At 52.4% G+C, this 17117-nt stretch overlaps 2 protein-coding genes across 2 annotated transcripts in view; one reads left to right on the top strand and one right to left on the bottom strand.

Annotated features, from left to right (window-relative positions):
• Positions 1 to 17117, top strand: part of EIF3L (eukaryotic translation initiation factor 3 subunit L) — a 167478-nt gene that overhangs the window by 119085 nt on the left and 31276 nt on the right. The window lies entirely within an intron of this gene.
• On the bottom strand, positions 607 to 16691 carry PLA2G6 (phospholipase A2 group VI). Its single transcript, XM_010301195.2, has 16 exons — positions 16078 to 16691; positions 15328 to 15543; positions 14323 to 14503; positions 12565 to 12752; positions 11218 to 11314; positions 10072 to 10254; positions 9760 to 9868; positions 9016 to 9168; positions 7242 to 7332; positions 6323 to 6486; positions 5650 to 5800; positions 5330 to 5466; positions 4542 to 4696; positions 3625 to 3792; positions 2384 to 2457; positions 607 to 1865 (listed from the first exon to the last, which is right to left on the bottom strand). Exons 1-16 carry the CDS (start codon positions 16284 to 16286, stop codon positions 1724 to 1726), a joined length of 2418 nt encoding a protein of 805 aa, XP_010299497.1. The 5' UTR covers positions 16287 to 16691; the 3' UTR covers positions 607 to 1723.

Here is a 17117-nt window from a genome sequence, read left to right as displayed (position 1 = left end):
TTGTTTTTCCACAGGAAGGCAAGCCCCTCCATTACACAGGAAAAATAAAACCTTTACTCCACATCAAAAGCCCCTTAATTCCACAATCTCATTTGTGAAAGAGAAGATCAGAAGACAGATAATCACTTTTCCACCCTATTTGTGACTCAGCACCCACATTCCTGCCAGCTACATCCCCTAGGTATCAGTGGGCACCGGGTCCAGCAGGCCTGCAGCAGTTACTTTGTCCAGGAACCATCTGGAGATACCAAAGTTAAAACCCATTTTGTCTCCCAAGGGTTTTCAGTGTTCCTCTTTTTAGGCCAGACCAGCTCCAGGAGGATTCTCACATGGGAACAGGCACAAAGCATCTCCACTGGCTGCAACTGGTAAGCCCAGCGTGCAATGCTGAGCTTCGTGGGACAGCCAGACACTTGCACCACACACGTGCTCCCAGGGCTGGCTGCAAGGACCTGCCATTCACCTCTTCAGCCCACACAAAGGGTATAATCCCATGTCCTTGTTTTCTACCTGTAACAAATTCAGAGGCTGCAAGCTCAGAACCCCTCAGGGACCTTGCAGGATGGTGAGAGAGACACAACAACCATGGACTGCATGATAGTGGAACCAAATCCAAACCTCTCTTTATTTCAGGTCATGTTAGTTTTGCGTAGAAGCACTGTTCACAACAGCAGTCCATCCAGTCAAAAGCAAAGGGTTAAGAATTCAGTTTTTCAATTTACCCTTCAAAACTCCTCCAAATAGATACACAAATTATTTATAAATCTGCAAAATTTACTGCAGAAACACCAAGCAGCATGGCATTCACAATGGAATTTCCAGCAGTAAAAAAAAGCAAATCCAAATTGTCACAGGGTCAGCTTCTTCGGTAGGAACAGTTCTCAGAGCATTTCAATTCCACATTAAGAACAAAGAGAAATGATCTCTCTACCAAGCCAAGGCTATTGTCCCTCATCTTGAGCTTGCTGCAAGCAAAGACAGGCTTTCACATCTCAGCCCTTGAGCAAAGAGTAGCCCAGCAAGTCAGGTGGCGCAAAACAGTCTCGGGGTGGGGGGTCTGCTCCCACCCTGGGTGCAGTCAGTATCTGTGTTGCCAGCCCACCTCAGAGGAGAAAGGGAGGTAAGTGGCTCAGGAGGTAAGTGGCTCAGGAAAGGTCCCTCCTTCTCCCAAGGCCAGTTGCAACGTTCTGCATCGTATCTACTCTGGAAAGTTGCAGCGTTTCTGCTCCCCTTCAAACTGGGCACATAATCCCTTTTCCCCACATGACACACTCCGAAACACCTTGGCCCCGGTGGGCCAAGTAATCCCTGATGCTTTATCTGGCCTTGGCCCATTCTGTGATGTGGGAAGGTGCACGGTGCTTTGTCAGTGCACAGACAGGAGACAGACTCCAGCTGCTACAGCTCAAGACAGGTAGGTAGGTGGGGGCTGTGGCTTTTGGGAAGGGCTGTACCGTCAGATAGCAGGGCAGCAAAACCCGAGCACAGATTGGGCTACAGTACAAAGATAACTGTCAGCATTTCACAACTGTCTGGAATACATGGGTGTGTCCTGGAATACATGTCTGTGTGCACTGTTGTCTATTAAATATCATTAATTTCTCAGTAGTAGTAGCAGCAGCCCCTTCCCCACCTCAACATCTTGGTTCAAGGGCAAATCCAAGCCATTCCAGCGCCTGCTGCTCCTTGCCACGGGGATGCTGAACAGGAACCTTCAAGTCAGTCATCGGCAGAGATGTTGCACCAGCTGCTCAAACTGCTCCCGCTGCTGGTAGATGTAAAGCTGGGTGTCCCAGAGAGCGTTCACCAGCACGGTGTCATTCACCTCGTCCAACATCACCTCCGTGTGCAGCTGAGGGCTGAGCCTGCATACAACAAGACCGCATCACCAGCTGGGCACAAACACGAGTGTGACAAGGCAGCAAGCATGCCAAGCACAAGACTCGTGCGAAGCGGCTCCTGCCACCCTGGGTGTTCGCTTCCCCTTGTCTAGCGGGCTCGCAGAGCAGAGGCTTTCCTGCTCCTTCAAGGCAAAACCACAATCAAGGTTGAGAAGTCAGTTCAGCAACCGCACCACCTAAGGCAAGAGCCTCAAAACACGCTGTGGGTAGTGGGATAGGGCAGGATGCACATGCCCTAAGGACCCTGTTAGGCAGCATTCCCTGATCCTCCCACTAACTGACCCCAGACAAGGTGTGCTCAGTGCACCAGCTCACATCAGCTCCGATACGTCACTGAGGCGTGAGGAGAGGGGGCAGGGGGACAGGTCTGGGCAGGCATGCTGCTGGAGGAGACACAGTTTGGGATGACACATGCCACAGCCAGGTCTGAAGTGAGAGGGCTAAAAATAGGTCTGGGCAGAGAGTGGAAAGGAAGCTCCTACCGGAAATATGGGACATCTGTCATCTCACACCAGGCCCTGGCACGATCCACAGCTGGGCCATCTGCGTCAGTGCACTGCAGGAGAAACAGAGCCTGACTGTCACACTGCTCTCCCGCTGCCTGCAAGAGGCTCCCCTGGCACCAGGTTGAACTTGCACAAGCCGCAGAGGGGAGAGGGAAAACCAGGAGCAAGTGCATCCTGGATGGCAATGGTCACCATCAAGAGTGGGGGAGGCTTTCTGTTTGTGGGTGTATTGGGCTTTTTTTAACATCAAAACAGTGGTCCTGCTCCTGGACACAAGGAATCACACCATACAGATCCTCCATCCATCACAGCATTGAGAGGATTCCCTTAAAGAGATCCCCAGGATGATGTGAATCACAGCTTCCTTGGGATTTCACCTCTATCCATTTCTTCCCAAGCCTAGTACCAGTAGAGCCTGTGACTACTGCAGACTTTCTGGGCTATCCTGGGACAGCTTCCCTGGGAGCCCTGAAATAAAAGGCAGGGGAAGCAAAGGGACCTCTCTGGGTATTTTCCAGCTTTAGGAAGCCAAGAGGAGATAAAGCATCCAAATTAAGATTATAGTCAAAACCTCAGTTCTGATCTTTCTGGTTTTCATTCATTTGGAGTGTTTTCATGGACAACATTTAATGAGCTTCTTTCTGAAGCATCCAAGAACAGATACCTATTACACATTCCTAACCACAGCTCTGAACTACTGCTTTTTATTAGTGCTACTCCCACGTCTTTAGTATTTCCTAATTTCCCCAGTGGGGATAACAAACCTTTTCTAAAGAAAAATGAATTGTTGTTTTCTGAGGCTTTTTTTTTTTTTTTTTTTGGGGGGGGGGTCCAGGTTGCTCAGATGATAATAAATGCTCCCTGGAAAGATACTGAGTTTCACAAACTCACACCTGCAAACATTCCTGGGGGTCACTGACCACCGTCCTGTCCTCGGCTCTCCCACACCTTAGCTCCTTACAGCAGCAGGAACTGCACCTCCCTTGGCACTTGAAACCCTGAACAGGCAGACAGGGCTTTGGACCTACTGTGCTTATTGCAGACCTACTGTGCAATTCTTAGGTTGCCCACTACATCCATTCCTGGAACATGGTCAGAGCAGTTCCAAGGAAATACAATTTTCTTCCAAAAGGAAGAAGCTGAAGACTGGAAACCTTTGCTTCCTCCCTGCAAGCAGCCCCAGGGGTCTTTCCCCATCCCCTCCTCCCGGTACTCACACAATCCACCACCATCTTGCCAAGCTCCCTGGCCCCAAAGACAGTCTTCGCCAGCTCCCAAGGGTTGGAGGGACGGAAAACATCCACAGAGCTCACCGGGACCTGCGGAGGCTTCCCCGTTCCCAGGGAGACCACCAACCCCAATTTTCTTACTTTCTGCCTCTGACCCTGTGGACAAACAAAAGATTCATTTGCAAGGACCAACAATTAAGGCAGAGCCTGTGCTTCACAGCAGTCTCGGGGAAGCTCTGAAAGCCAAGGCAAAGGCTCAGTAGCCTTTTCTCTCCCCATCCTCCCCCTTTAGTACTGCCTGGTGAGACAGGTATAATCCACGTGACTTCAACAACTGCACTGTTCTGTCCCTTACGCCCCTGGCTGCACCCAAACCCATGGGATCACCCCAAAGATGAGTCCTGGGACCAGATGACTGCGAAACACTCCCGCTCTTATCAGTCATTTTGGCAGCACACCTCCCCTTTCAGCTACTGGGAGCAGTAGCTGCCAGTAGTTAGTTATCTTTCTGAAGATCTTGCCACACCACAGGCGGCATTCACTCTTCAGCCTTGCAGAGTGCCATACCATTGTCTTCTCCAATTATTTTTGGTCAGAAAAAGGCCCTGCAGAGCTGTGTCAAGGGCCACACACAACCATCAACTGAACCGTCCTTGCTCAAAGTAGCAAGGACAGGCCGATGGGGCTGCCTCCCCATCTCACACCCTTGTCAGAAGAGATATTTCACCTCTCGGCCATCATTGCCAACACATATCCCCCTCCATACACTCCCTTCTAGGGTGCTGCACTGCTAACTTGTTTACCCACTACAGAGGCATCCATTCCCAAACCCTCTTCCCCTTCAAGGGAGGCTCAGTGGAGCCAGGAAAGCCCCAGTTACCAGTCAGGGCCAGGATTTCCCTCACCTTCTTGATCAGTGTCTTGTTGTACTCATGGATTTCCGCCATGGCATCGAGGGTCGGGTTGTTGGCTAGCAGCCCACCATCCAGAAAGCGGCCTATCGGGCGGAAATAAGTGGGAGCCGCACCACTGCAGCGGGCAGCGCGCCATACAAGTTGGTCTGGAGGGAAAGAAAGCATACGGCCCCTTGCAGCAACTGTCCTGTGCGCAAGAAGCACCCCACCTTCACCAGGCAAAGCAGGAGGGCTTGCAATCCTAGAAGTCTCTGCACTAGACAGTTGTGCCTCTTTCTCCCAACAGTAGGCCCTTTGCTTGGATGCACAGGATTATTTTGGGGGACTTTAAAAGATGTTCTCACCACTTTCTATGTATTCTGGGGCAAATTCACTCTCTAGCAGCTTCATTGCTGCTACACTGATGCTGAAACACTTATGTTTGCTAGACGAAGAAAGAAGCAAGCTGGAGGGGCTACATGCAGCAGTTACACAGTTTTTATGTGTTACTCTACTCCCGAGAGCCCAGGGAAAGGTACTGACTGTACACAGGACTCCTCCAGCAGACCCCTTCCTCATGAACCTCGCTAGCCACCCCCTGCTCCTGGTACAAGAGAAGCTGAGGGAGGAGGAGAGAGGAGAAAAAGGAACCATCGCTAGGACTGAGCTACAAGTCAAGATCAGGGATGAGCCATTGCTGGGACACCCTGATTTTCAGAGCAATGGGAGGAAGAACAGGAAATCTGAGGGACAGCCCCCTCCCCTGCAAACCAGCTGGACTGCTGCGTGCCAGCATTTACCTTCTGGCTGAGTGAGTGGTTTGAAAGATGCGCTTGTCTTGTATTCAGTGGAGGTTTTTGTCTCTGGTACAGGGTAATTCCGGAAAAGGTGGAGCTCAGCTGGCTGCCGGTCACACAATGTCCCTGTCACCATAACCCTGGGGGAGAGGACATGACAGGATAAGAGTAAAATGGAAAAAAACCTGTACTTATGGCTTCAACAGCCTGTACACCACACTCCTCCAAGATCTGCTCTAAGGAGAGGCTGAGCAATTCTGCTGAGAGGGGTCTAGAGCACACTCAGGAGAGCATCAACCAGCACAGCCCCCAGCAGGACTTACTTGGGTTTTTGGACATCTGTCATTTTGGTGTTTTCCCCAAATTCCTTCTTCAAGAACTCATCCAGGGGTTCCGACTCATAGGGCCGAGACCCCCGGAACACCATGTCCTTCATGCGGAAGTACAGGCAGCGCATGTAGTCCATGGACTTCCCTAAGACCGGCAACAGCGTCAGCAGGAGCAGGGGGTGGGAGGAAGGGAAGGTAGAAGAAACAGCGTTATCAGAGCTGGGACCTTCCAGGACCAGCAGGAGATGGAAGGCACGGCTCTCAATCCCACCCCCTTCCAAGGCTGCCTGTCATCTGCTCAGACCTCAGCAGCATGACTGGGAAGGATTAAAGAGGAAGGGCAAGCTCAGAGCATGGGTTCCCACTACCAGAAAGTGCTGATCACCTTGCTGTAAAACCCCCATGGAGAGAGCAGGAAGAACAGAACATTGCATTCTACCACCGTGCACTTCCCAAAACCCAGAAAGCTGCTCAAGGCCAGCTGATGTGAGAAGCAAGCACAAAGTCAGGTCTAGGCTTTCCTTCATTAACAAACATCTCTTCCCCTCTTTGACAGGGACAACAAATCTCAGCTGGGACCCAGAGAGGCAGCTCCCACCCCGCATCCGCTCCCCACAGCTCGAGTGTACAGGAGCAAGAAGGGGCTCGTTAATTGCACTGTCCTCACCGTGTACAATAGCCAAGGCCAAGATGCCCCCGGTGCTGGTCCCTGCGATCCAGTCAAAAATCTCACGAATGGGACGGCCCGCAGCCTTTTCGATAGCCAGGAGGAGTTGGATGAGCACCAGGCCCCGGATGCCCCCTCCATCCAGGCACAGGAGGCGGTCGTGACTGGAGAGAGACAGACACAGATGACTGGGAGCTGTGGGACAGCTTACAAATCACAGCAAGCCGTGGGGCAACACGGCCCTGAGGATGGGAAACTAGGCCAGTAACAAGAACACCGCTGTGGACAGTGTAATCAGTGAACAAATAAATCCAGCAGTGCTTCCTCAGATGCAAGTAAGACTGGACATGGCCACGTCTGCCTTGTCAGAGCTGGTGAAACACCACTTGCTCTTTTACCCATCTCTAACCTCTAGAGTACAGAGACATTCACAAGCCAAAAACGCATCCAAGTTCCTGACTATGCAGTAATGTAGATTACGTCACAAATAAAAAGGAGACAGCCCTCAGCTCCTGCTAGCAGCGCTTCAGCACTAAGCCTCCCTCCGCTCCAAGCAAGGTGAGGTGCAGGCACTGCCAAGGCAGCGCACAGCCTGGCAAAGGAGCTGGGTGAGCGTCAGGGCAGCGCGTGGAAATAGGGAAATCACAAAGCCAAAACAGCGGTTTGTGCCCAGCAGCAAAGGGGAGGGACAGAGCAGGGGTTTCACCTGCTAGTTTGGGCTCCACTGCAGCTCCAGGGCTGCAGGCAGGAACAGACGGTGGTCGTTTATGGGAACAGAGATTTATCACAAGGTTCTGGCAAAAACTGCAACATCGATGGACGCTAAATAATGTCAGCTCTGAGGATGCAGGCAGAATTCACACACAGATTTCACCCTCCAGTTGCATGGGAGCCTGGACAGAAGCTGTTCCTCACTTACTTTCTTCTACCCTCACTGGGTGAGTCCACAACATCTGGTGCCTCCAACAACTGTCCAAGCGTTGCGGAAACATACAGAAGGTCCTTGTACCCTAGAAGGACATGAACATGCAAAAGTAAAAAAATTAGAGACCACTTTGCTACCTGAACCCTCTGATGTGTGCCTCAGACAGCAGTAAACCAAATTATACTTAATCAATTAGAAAAACTTCAGTTATTCTTCCTTCTTTCTCTCTGCCCCCAGAAAGCTTGGTCAGGGTACCCAAACCTCCCACCCCTGCAGTAAATGATTTCCACCATACCAATGATTTCCATTCCATGGAGAATATCCAACTCCCCAGTTGAATAAAGCTCCCTGCAGGAGACACAAGGCATCTTACCCATAGCCACCAGGTAGCCCCCCAGATTAAACTCCACCAAAGAGGAGAAACCTTGTCCTTTAGAGCAGGCAGCTGGAGGTGCACTGGCAAAGACAAAGGATTTGTAGAAGCAGATGATGAGCGCAGTAAGCAAGAGAGAAGGCAGAACTAGCAGCGTGCCCACTACGCAGTTTACTGCAAGCTGTAAGATAAAACCTAAATCTACTCCTGCAAGGTAACCTAGGCAGGAGAGCTGTGGGGACAGGGTGGCTTGTCATTACCCCTCAGCTGATGTATACCCAGGCCACCCTGGGTGCGGGGTACCAATCCAGCCTAGGTGAGAAGCCAGCCTGTGAAACCAAAAGAAGAAAGAACAGGAGGAGAGAAGTTAAATATTCCTGCAAGCACCCAGGCTGCAAGGTGGCTGTGGAGGACAGTGAAAGTGGTGAGGAGTTTCTTCAAGGGACAGAGTCCATGACGAAGAAAAGCCTTGCTCTGTAACTGCATCAGAGCTGAAACTGGGGGAGATGCCTTCACAAGGCCCTGGTGAGAAGAAAGTCCTGGTGTCACCAGCTAATGAGACTTGCGGTGACACAGACGCATTCCAGGGCCTGGGAGGTTCCTTGAGCCCCATGGGAGGGCCTTTGCAAAGGACACCACCAACCTGAGAGGGGATGTGGACCGCAAGCGGCCGTTTTCTGCCTGCATGCTCCTCTCACAAGGGTCAGAGCCTCCCTCCAAGCCAACTCACCCACTGCCCACCCCGTAACCCCTCATGTTGCCTCTGCCTGAGCTCCAGAGCTCCCCAGAGGAGGAAAGCCCAGCACTTAGAATAGACCCACGGGCTTATTCACACAGTCTGGGCAATACAGAGCACAAGCTATGACACAATCATATGTCTTAAGGTAGGCTTTTCCTATGTGTAACGTAAACCCCATGACCAGGGTCGTTTAGCCTTTGGCTTCATCCCTTCCCTCTCCCAGCTGCTGGCCTCCAGGATGTGAATGAGCGATGCTTCTAATTTCCTTGTGCCGAGCAAGACACCAGGAGATCCTCAAGGCAGACCAGCAAGTACCTCCCCTTCTATACATGACCCAGCGGATAAAATGCATGCAAGCAACTAAGTCCTACACCTCTTCCAGAGGGGTGAGGGAGTCAGTCTTCCCTTTCCTTTTTACAGAGCTGCATTGTGTCAGGTCTATAAAATAAAAGTTTAGAGTACAAGAGTTTAGAGTACACACACAGGAAAAACGAGAAAAGAGACGAGATCCTGCAACAGCTGAATGAGGACAGAGTCAGCAGAAACTCAGAGCTAGGAGACAGTCCCGAGAGTATGGCCCATCTGAAGAAGAGATCTGAGACAGCGCTGTGAAGCAAGAAAGGAGGAGAGCAAGGGAGGGCCAGGGGAGGCTTTACCTAAGCTGTTGAAGCTGCTCCGTGAGGAAGGTTGGCCTTCCAGGAAGAAGGAGGCGGCAGATGGTGCCAGGCTTGGGGACTCGAGATTGGGTGGGTGGCAGCGTTCGGTCCCTACAGTTTGCAGCAGGTCTAAGAGCACTTTCCGGTTCGCACCTTAGGTGACGAAGGGGGAGTCACAGATCAGAAAGAGAATCAGTGCACGCACACACCAGCGGGGGGCTCTGCTAAATCCACAGCAGCCCCGACCCTCATTACAGTTCTGGGATGACCTGGGGAAGGGGAAAGCATGTCCCGGGTATCTCTTCCCTAAGACCAGGCAGCAGGACTTGTGCACAGCAGGGTACCCAACTCTGTGCAGCTTCAAGCGTGTGCGTCACACACTTCTTGTCACTGAAGAACTGCCCATGTCTGCTTATGCCTGGGTGGTTCAGCAGCACTGCGTCATCCCATTGTGAGCCTGCAGTGCCCAACACTGTGGCTTGAAAGAGGAGGAGTGTGTGCCAGCCTTTCCTCTTGCATCTCTGTCTCATAGAAGAGAAATTCATCAAGGGCTATTAATACAAGGCCTACGCCACTAGCTCAGGAAGTGCCTGCCCTGCGAGCAACTACAAGCTGGGAAAGCATGTTGGAGAAGCAATACCCACGCTTAGCATGTTTTCACCTCTCCCCAAGACACTGTTTTGGCCACCAAGGGGAGACAGGATGCCAGGTTCACCCTGTAAGGCTGCTGACATGCTCCCTCACCTTTGCTGCTCCTGGCTGCCAACAGCCCTGGTGTCTCCCCGAAATCATTTGGGATCTCGACATCTCCTCCAAACACGACAATTGCCTTGATCATATCCAGGTGGTCATGCTAGGGGACAAGAGAAAGCCCAGTCAAGAGCCACGCTCCCCTTGGCTACATGATCCCTCATTCTCTCCCTCCTCATTAGCCAAAGCACCCACAAGGGATCATCCCATCAAAGACAACAGCCAGAATTTCAAAGGACTCTGTCCCTGCCTCAACCCTTCAAGAAAATCCTCTCTCCTTCCCAGCAGCCTCTGCAGAAAACTCACCTTCATGGCCAGGTGCAGCGGTGTGTTGCCATCCTCACCTCTGGCATTGGTGTGGGCCCCGTGTGTCAGTAGTACCATGGCACAGTCAAAGCGTCCCCTCTTGACCGCAATGTGCAGAGCCATGTCAGCTGTCCGACTAGTCAAATTCACCTCGGAGCCGTACTCAAGCAGCAGCCGTGTCATCTGTGCCAGGTCAAGAAGAGAGAAAGCGATCGTGAGGACAACCACCTTGGCGCTCAAACGATCCGGGTCTCATGGCAAGGAAAGCAGGGGAAGAGGCAGGACCCTTAGCCTGGACACGGCTGGCTGGCAGATGCCAGCCATATTGTTCCAAGCACTGGAGATGGGGTTTCTCTAACTTTTACCACAGAATTAGTTGGTGGTTTCACAATCTGGCTAGAGCTTCTGGGTATTTTGGGACTTATATGCAAGCTTAGCAACTGGCTGAGAACAAATGAGAAAAAAAACATTTCCTACTCAGGCCAGAATCCTTGCCGATTGGAGGGAAAAAGTCTGCTTTTTGATCTTCTCTTTATAAGCCAAGCAGATTTACGTTTCTCTGAAACTCCACAGGACATTTCTGAGAGGGATGTGATACTGCAGGAGGGAAAACAGTCCTGCCATAGGAACATCCTCTGCTTGCAACAAGCACCATTCAGGTGCTCCAGCATGGCATATCACACCGCTGATCTGCCCGTCTCTGGCAGAAGATGGACCATAACTCACATGCCACCAACTCTCTGCACACCTCACACTCTCCCTGCAGTTTTCAAGGCATCAATCCGCTTCCTTCTGTGCAATTGTCAGTAACAAGAAGAGAGCTCCCCCCAGGGGTGGCAGTGACGCTGCTCCAACTTCCCCAACCAAAAGGGAAAAGGGACAAGCTGACAGTTTCACAGCCAAGCATGACATACAAGGGATGAGCCCCACCAGTTTGTTTCACTGCAAGGCTCCGCTGCTCCATCCCCCGTGGCAAACAGCACTGATCAGCACAGGACAGAGAATCAAACACCGGGCTGCAAGGTGGGCTCTGACACTCCCAGGGCTCCGTACATGCACTCAGGAAAGGGAGAGGTCAGCAGCAGGAGGAATTAACCAGGTGCTGGCTGGCAGCACAGGCCCTTGCCACAGATTGGCTCCATTTACCTCTGCCTTCTTCGCCCAGTGCAGCGGAGTGGCTTCATAGCGCGGGTCCTTGGAGCGAACCTGGCTGGCATCCACCTCGAGGATGGCCTGGGCACACCTGGCAAAGACAAGGAGATGAAGGGACGGGCAGCCGCCATCTTCACTCAAGACCTCCACTCATATCAGCGCCTGCCTCCTGCCCAGAGCCTTTCAGGAAACCCTTCAGCAGCAGCAGGCTCTCTGCAACACCTGCAAGTTCCTCAGCTGCATTTTTGTTTTGCTCTTTTTAGAAAGGAAGGGCGCAACAGGAAGCATACAAGCAGCACAGTGTTCGGAGGAAGCAGGAGAATCCCTTCCCAATTCCAAGTTGCAAAGCAACATCTGAATGCTTCTCCAATACAGGAATATGGCATTTCTGGAAACTCTCAAGACCCGAGGGGAAATTCTTCTCTTCTCCCTTTCTCTCCACGGAAACATGGGGATAAAACTGAAATAGTTAAATACTTCCTGAAATTAAGAATCTGTGTACTTCCCTATGAGCGATGAATCACATTTATTGTGACTAGTATCTAGTGCCTGGAAAGTGTGGGCAGGTAGACTTATGAAACAAGCATACGCTCTCCACTCTGAAACAGCACCAAATAAATCATGTACAAGACATTGAGCCCCACTGCAAAATAAGGGACCTAAGCACATTTTTGGCTTGTGAATGTATCTTTAATGTTGGAAAGCACTTTTCAAAACGCTGAAAAATTAGCTAGCAGCAGCTAGCGTTGACTTGAGAGCCCTATTTGTAGAGCACAGACGCTCTATGAAAATCAAGTATTATAAAGCACATACAAAGAGAATCAAATTTCTCCAGGGAAAACAAAACAGGGAGTAAACATAGTGTCTCTTTTGATTCAGTTCCAGAGTGTGTTATTAAGAGTCAAGAGTACCTTTGGCCCACAGGAGACGGGAATAACTAGGCTTTGAAATGAAAGCTTATTAGGATCAGAGCACTTAAAGACAGAGGTATAGCAATTAGCAATACTATTTAAGCACCAGTAAATCATCTTCTCACAGCTCATTCTGAGAAAAAGTATTTCACAAACATTTTTTAAAAAAATCTGTCTCTTTCTCCTGATGTCTGATACTAAACAATATAGATAGATAGATTCAGGGATTTTTTTTTTTTTTCTGAAAGTGTTTCTTTCTTTTCCACACCAGCACTTATCTGTTCTTTTGCCAACTCTGTGATGCAGCAGGGGACATCTTCCTACTGAGCGCTGCCCTGAAAGGGGTCCAGTCTTGGACAACCCTGAGCAAGCAGACAGGTCCCCAGACTGGAGGAAGAGCCCTGTTCTGGCAGCACAAGCGGTTACTCACCCCTTCTGGGAGAACTTCAGTGCTGTGTGGATGGGGTAGCCCAGTGTCCCCACGACGCTGCAGCTGGCACGGCATTTCAGCAGAGACCGAACCATGTCCTCTTTGCCCAGCTGACAAGCGAGATGCAGAGCAGTCAGCCCTTCACGGCTCAGGTGGTCCAAGCCAGCAGTTGGGGTTCTGCCCAGGAGCTGGGAAGAGGAGACAACAGATAAATAAAGAGACAAACACAGAAGAGCACCGTCTCTCTTCCTGAGCTCCAAGGACAGACTCTGGAGCACTGGGTTATTCACGATGCTACAGTCTGTCCTCTCCACCCCTGCTTCCAACACAGTAGCTATGGAAGCACTCCTTGTTTTCTCTCCCCAAAGGGTTTATCGCTGCTCTCTGTGTCCTCTTCATCTGGCCTGGGTGCTTCTGAGACTCCCCTCAGCCAAAAAGGGTTCGCACCACCTTGAACGACACAGCCCAGTAGACTCCCACCGCCTCCCACCGTGTGAGCCAAGCTCAGCCCAACGAAATGAGAGCACTAACCGAAACTAGTTTCCTCTCCCGCTGCAGCCCCATAAGTTACCACGGCCAGTCAGCAGGCAGGAGCTCAACCGCCCCTGCAACTCCACCATTGCTTTCAGATACAGACAGAATTCCATTTAAAATATACATGTGGGGATATGTTTGAAGGAATTTTCCTATTCTCCCCATAAATTTTAGACCTGTTACCTGCTGACCGGTTTGTTACACAAAAATATCCCACTGCTGTACTAGGGAAACGCTGCAAACCCTGGTGCACACAAGAGAAGTGGGAATTTAGAATTTCTTTTCTCTGGTTTAGCAAGGAATCAAGAGAGAAAAGAAACAAACAGGAGACAGATCAGACCTGGAAATATTTCTGTAAAAACAAGCCAAGTTGCTGCCATCAGAGAAATAAAGGAAGAGGATATATTTTTAACACAAAGGTCCTAACTGCCCTGCTCCACAGCACGGCAAGCCCAGATTGTCATCCCTCACCCATCGCAAATTAGGAAATCCCAACACAGTCTGGCAGGCAGAGGGAAAGCTGTCACAACAGGTATTAGGAAAATGTGGGGGGTGCAGCTGTAGGGGAGAGCCAGTCTTGCACTCGCACTGGGTGCTGGGGAGCCGGCAGACCTGAGGAACCAAGGTGGAAGGCCAGCCACGCATTATGAACCCTGTTACTCTGCCCAGCACTCCTCCGCAATCCAGAACACCCCTGGCTTCAGACCGTCTCTGCCTTGAGGCTCTGATCGCTGTCCCCCATGCAAGGCTGCTCAGTTCAAGCAACAGGTTCCGCAGCTCAGGAGAGCCCAGGGCAGCTCTGAACTGTCCTTCAGTCTGTGGGCAACACACACTCCCCCACGGGAGCAGAAACACATGCTCCCCCACGGGACCACTCTGCCCAGAACTAAATACCCTGCTTGGAGGAGCTGGAGAAGGGACAGCCAAGGCCTTGAGGAAAGGTAGGATGAAGGCCTGATGCAAACAGCAATGAAGGGCACTTTCTGAGGAAACTTGCTTAATATCCTTGTTCCACTGCAGGGTGGAATCTGGAGCCTGCTTACGGGAAACAGCATCAGTAAAGGAGGAAGAAAAAGGCTGAAGTCAGCCTCAAGCATTAACTCAATGCTGCAGAGGGAACTGACTTTCTCCTCCCCTGTCAGCAATTATTTTCCTGTCTCCCTCCTCACAGCAGAGAGCACTCATTCTAGTCCCACTCCCCCCCCGCTTTGAAACTGCTCCCACCTCAATGATCTGGGGGCTGTTCCCTCGCACAGCATAGTGGAAAACGGTCTCCCCGTTCCTGTCAGTAACGTCCACCCGTGCGTGGCACTCCAGCAGCTCCAGCAGGCACTCCATGTCTCCCTTGCGGCATGCCAGGTGCAGCGGGGTGCAGCCATCCTCACTGTCCCTGTTGTTCACGCAGCTGCAAGGGATGAGTCAATGTGAGGCCAAGGAAGGGCTGCAAAGACGAGGACATGCAGCTGCCCTGGGAGCAGATACGAAGTTACCTTCCATGTCTGCGACAGACCCAGCTGGTGTGAACCAGGAGGTTCATGAAAGCCTGGCCTCCTGCCAGGGAAGGAGCACGGGGAAGGGCCACCAAGCAGCCCTGCCATGGACCCTCCCCCTGACATGCAGCCCCCTCCTCTGCCCCCCATCTGGGAGCAGCTCCCCCTACCCAAATGAAGGCAGGAGACCAGTTACAGTCAATAACCTGGTAGAGGTGCTGCAGTTAGTCCCCCCAGTCCCTTAACTCCTCACTAGACATCCCTTATCCTAAATAAACTTCCCTATGGAAAGAGGGCAAGGGCTTGTGGCTAAAACTGTTTCCAGAAAGACAGTCCTACTGTACCTCCTTTCTTGTGGTTTACAAATTCAGCCACAACCTCCTCCGATAAGCAGCTCCACGAAGACTGTAAGAGTGCCTCTAGCAACACTTCCATCCTTTAGCTCAAACACCAGAGCTCTGGGCTTTAACATCCACAGCAGCAGGTTGAAAGCCCACCAATAAGCTTACACAGTGACCATCGGACCCCCTCTGCTACTGCATCTGTCATTCAGGCAAGACACACCAAGGCCAGCACTTTTAAACTCGACCTCTGCAGGAACCACAGGTGCTGAGGTCCCCCAAGCAGCAGCCCCTGTTGCTTTGATACATCAAGACAGGATACCCAAATTTGGCCTGGCCTGACCTCCCAAAGTCATTCCTAGCACCAGGTCCACTGGAGACCCCTCCCCACCCCTTGCCTCAGAACGTGGTTGTGCCGGAAGCTCTCACGACGGCCGATTTCCACTGCGACGTGTGCCGAGGACCAGCTGGGATGGTTGCGGAAGCAGTCACTGAGCTGCTGGAGATCCTCCAGCGACAAGGGCTGGTGCGAGCTCTCGTAGAAAGGGCGCAGCTGCCCGGCGTACTGCTCAAAACGCACCAGGGCGTCTGCTTCGTTGTCGAGTTGGAAGAGCCTGAAGGAAAGGCAAACGCAGCATTGGTCCTGCTCAAAGAAGCAACCTCCATCCTGAGGTTGTATCTGAGAGAAACAGCTCTCCTCCAAATATTAGTGCTGGGGACCTTCTTATTCCTCATCTGGTGTCATACTTGTTCCAAGGGAAGAAGGGAGCCTACTTCATTAGCAGAGAGCATCTCCTCTTCCTGAGGAACGTTAACCTTTGGGATGAAGCGTCCTATGTTCCAGATGCTAAAGCAGCAACGGGTACGAGCGGAAGCGCATGTACCTGCGGATGTTCTGACCCAAGTCCCTATTTCGCAGTTGCCGGTTTTCAGTGTTTGCACTCTGTCCTGCCCTGTTCTTACAAGCCGTTTTCATGATTCAAGGTCATCCTTACAAGGCAATGGCCTCCCACTCCTCATGAGCCCACCTGCTGATCAAATGCATCACCCCAGATCCACAGCCATGAAGCACTGTGGTTCCGAGACAAGGAGATTTCGGGTCTTTAGTTTCACGCTTGAGTAGCGATTGCTAAAGGTCTGTCACTTACCTGAAAGCGACCTGGGGGCTCTGGGGATTCACCAGCAGGCAATCCCATGAGCGAGCGAGGCTGTTCTTATACAAGGCCACCCTGCCCTCCTTCCTCAGGCAGGTGTGAGCAGCATACTCTGCAGCCGGCATTTCCTTCACCCGGTAAGGGTTTGTGAATATTTGGGTGACACTGTTGATGGTATTCACCAGCCGGCCAAAGAACTGCATCTTTCTGGAAACTCAGGCGGCTGAGAAGGTTCCCCGGCCTGAGGGAAACCCAGCCACAGGCTGCGCCCGGCCCGGCCCCTGCCCTTCCCTGAACTTCGCAACCCAGCGCCACGAAAGGAGAACCGAAAGGCGCCGGGGTGACACACCACCCGGGAGGAAAGCCCAGCACCTGCCGTTCCTTTCCTGGCTCCTCCGGGAAGAGCACCCAGTTCTCCTCAGCGCCTCACGGCGACCTCCCTCTCACGGGCCTTATTCCCTCACCCCTCCCCTCCCCAGCCAGCCCCGGCCTCCTGCCGCCTGCCCGCGCTGCGAAGAGCCGACCGCCGCCGGGGGGAGGCGGAGCGGGGCCCGGCGGGCCGGGGCTGGGGGCGGAACCGCCGCTTGGCAGGACCGGGGCGGCGCCCGCAAAGCACGACGGGACCCCAACGTCCTCCGCGCGGGGCCCCCAGGCCGCGTCGCCGGCCGCCCGCCAATCGCTGCCCCGCCCCCCGGGACTGGCCAATCAGCGGCGCCGCGCCCGGGGAGGGGCGATTGGGAAGGGGGAGCGCGGCGAGCGCCGCTGCGTCACGCCCGGCGCCATCGCGGAGGAGGGCGGAAATGCAGGGGACGCCATCTTTGTGAGGGGAGGTGTTCTTCTTAAAGCGGCAGCGGCCCATTCCTCTGGGGTTGGGTGGGGGTGTTCTGCGGCCGGGTATGGCCATTCCCTGGGCGTGCGTTACCCCAAAATCCAGGGAAAAACATCAGTTTGGGAGAGTGGCTGCATTCATACCCCGGTGTGTTTCATACTCTGGCAGCGTGCAAGGCGGGGATGTCATCCCGGGCGTTTTAAGG

Source organism: Balearica regulorum, chromosome 1 (assembly GCF_011004875.1).
Source record: "Balearica regulorum gibbericeps isolate bBalReg1 chromosome 1, bBalReg1.pri, whole genome shotgun sequence".
Lineage (NCBI taxonomy): Eukaryota > Metazoa > Chordata > Aves > Gruiformes > Gruidae > Balearica > Balearica regulorum.
Note: the sequence above shows the minus strand (reverse complement) of the source record. Positions and strands in the feature narration are given on the sequence as shown.

Excerpts from the sequence above, each read along its gene's own strand:
- PLA2G6 (XM_010301195.2), bottom strand. The coding sequence starts at position 16,286 with ATGCAGTTCTTTGGCCGGCTGGTGAATACCATCAACAGTGTCACCCAA. Across the intron at positions 9,869-10,071 it reads CGCTGCACCTGGCCATGAAG|CATGACCACCTGGATATGAT; the intron begins GTGAGTTTTCTG and ends CTTGTCCCCTAG. Across the intron at positions 3,793-4,541 it reads ACAAGACACTGATCAAGAAG|GGTCAGAGGCAGAAAGTAAG; the intron begins GTGAGGGAAATC and ends GTTTGTCCACAG.